At 50.1% G+C, this 2,102-nt stretch overlaps 1 protein-coding gene across 1 annotated transcript in view; it reads left to right on the top strand.

Moving 5' to 3' along the window:
* Positions 1–2,102, top strand: part of LOC102017797 — a 19,669-nt gene that overhangs the window by 16,042 nt on the left and 1,525 nt on the right. Inside the window, exon 9 of the mRNA XM_013515052.1 lies at positions 1,691–1,893. Within this exon, the coding sequence (XP_013370506.1) occupies positions 1,691–1,893 (203 nt within the window). The remainder of the gene's footprint in view (positions 1–1,690; positions 1,894–2,102) is intronic.

Raw genomic sequence — 2,102 nt, 5'->3', positions numbered from 1 at the left:
AAAAGAAAAGAAAAACAAAAATAAAAGAACAGACAGAGTTAGGTCTGAAGATCAGCTCTGGGATTTTCATTGCTGTTGACCTTGAGTATTTATTACCTAAGAGACAACATCCAAATGTTTATCCCTTAAGGCTGGGGATACAGCTCAGCGGCACAAGCTCCTGTCTGGGAAGCACAAGGACCTGAGTTTGATGCCTGATGCAAAAAAAATATTTATCTCACTGGGTTGTAGTAATTGATGAAAATGCATATGATGTATAATGTATCATGTGCTGCACCAATTGGAGGCCTATGCACGAGGAATTTGTAACTGTTTCACTCTACTCTTTTTTTTTTGCTTTTTTTCTGGTACCGGGAATCGAACTCACGACCTTACCAGGCAGACGCTGTGCCACTGACCTAAATCTCCAGCCCTTCTACTCTTTCTTAGCTTCTGTTTTTTAATGTTAAATTTCCCCAGAACAAAGCTGAGACTATTAGGCTCTTTTTCCCCATTATTTGAGATTAAACCCAGGGCCCTCTACTGTGGGAGTTACATCCCCAGCCATTTTTATTTTTTATTTAGAGACAGGGTCTCACTAAGCTGCCCAGGTGGGACCAAACTTCTAATCCTCCTGCCTCAGCCTCCCTCTGTGCTAGGATTACAAGCATATTCCATTGTGCCTGGCTAAATTCAGTTCTTGGACACTATTTTTTTTTGTTTGTTTGCTTGCTTGCTTTTTTTTTTGTTTTGTTTTGTTTTTCCAGTACCAGGAATCAAACTCACGACCTTGCGCTTGGCAGGCAGGTGCTGTGCCGCTGAGCTAAACCCCCAGCCCCCACTTTTTTTTTGAGACAAGGTCTCGCTATGCAATTCAGGCTGGCTTTGAACTCATTATGTCGCCCAAGCTGGACTCAAACTCACAGTGGTTGTCCTGCCTCAGTCTCCTGAGTGCTGGGATTACAGGCGTGTGCCACCACACCCAGCTTGAATTCAGTTCTTAAACTTTTCTTTTCCTGGTGGTGCTGTCTCTGAAAACCAGGACCTGGTACCTGCTGAGTCTGTCTTTTTGAGACAGGGTCTCAGGATGCAGTTCAGGCCGGCCTTGAGCTCACTTTGTAGCCCAGGCTGGTCTTGAATTTGCAACGATCCTCCTGCCTCAGCCTTCTGAGTGCTGGGATTATCTCACACAGATTTACTTTGACTTCTGTGGGTGTGAATGAAGGCCGGTGAGGGGCAGACATCACTCTGTTTGTGCTCCTCGTACTGCATCTCACTGCCAGCTGTTTGAACTCCCGAGCGCACTTACTGAAACTCACACAGTAGCAGAACCAGCTGAGGTGGCACAGCACCCAGCCTGGGGCAGGAGGATGGCAAGTTCAAGCCCAGCCTGGGCAGCTTAGCCGCCTCATAAGACCCTGTCTCAAAACTAAAAATTGAAAAAGCGCCGGGCGTGGTGGTGCTCACCTGTAATCCCAGCACTCGGGAGGCTGAGGCAGGAGGACGTTGTGAGTTCGAGACCAGCCTGGGCTACAAAGTGAGCTCAAGGCCAGTCTGAACTGCATAGCGAGACCCTGTCTCAAAAAAGACAACACCACCAAAAAAAAATTGAAAAAGCGTTGGGGATAGAGCTCAGCATGAAGGCCCTCGGCTCAATTCCCAGAGCTGCGAAAAAGAAAATAAGGAGAGATGAGGGGCCCCTCACTTCTAGACGCGGACAGAGACCCGCGTGCAGCGCGCTCACCTCGCGAAGCCCGGAGCAGGCCTCGTGGTGGCCCGGCTGGCAGCGTCTCTGCACAGACCGGGCAGACGGACGGAAGGCGATCGAGGCCCGAGCCCGGGACTGCGCGAGGCCTGGGGGTCCCGGCTCCCGACGCTCATGGTCCTCCAAGGGAAAGGGGTAGAGATCAAGCGGCAGGACAAACCGCTGCCCGCCTGACAGTCCACAGTGAGAGAGCGGCCCCGTCAAAGGCATCTCTCCCTTTAAGAAGAGAAGAATTGGTTCTGGACCCCGGAGGTCCTGAGTTTTGGAGATGTAGCTTTCTACTGGCCAGTGGCAATATGTTTCCTAGTTGAGGCGGGAGGGGGAGGAGGAAGTGAGGGATAAGAAAGCAAGAGAAAGG

This window comes from Chinchilla lanigera, unplaced genomic scaffold (genome assembly GCF_000276665.1).
Source record: "Chinchilla lanigera isolate Chin_1 unplaced genomic scaffold, ChiLan1.0 scaffold00026, whole genome shotgun sequence".
Classification (NCBI taxonomy): domain Eukaryota; kingdom Metazoa; phylum Chordata; class Mammalia; order Rodentia; family Chinchillidae; genus Chinchilla; species Chinchilla lanigera.
Note: the sequence above shows the minus strand (reverse complement) of the source record. Positions and strands in the feature narration are given on the sequence as shown.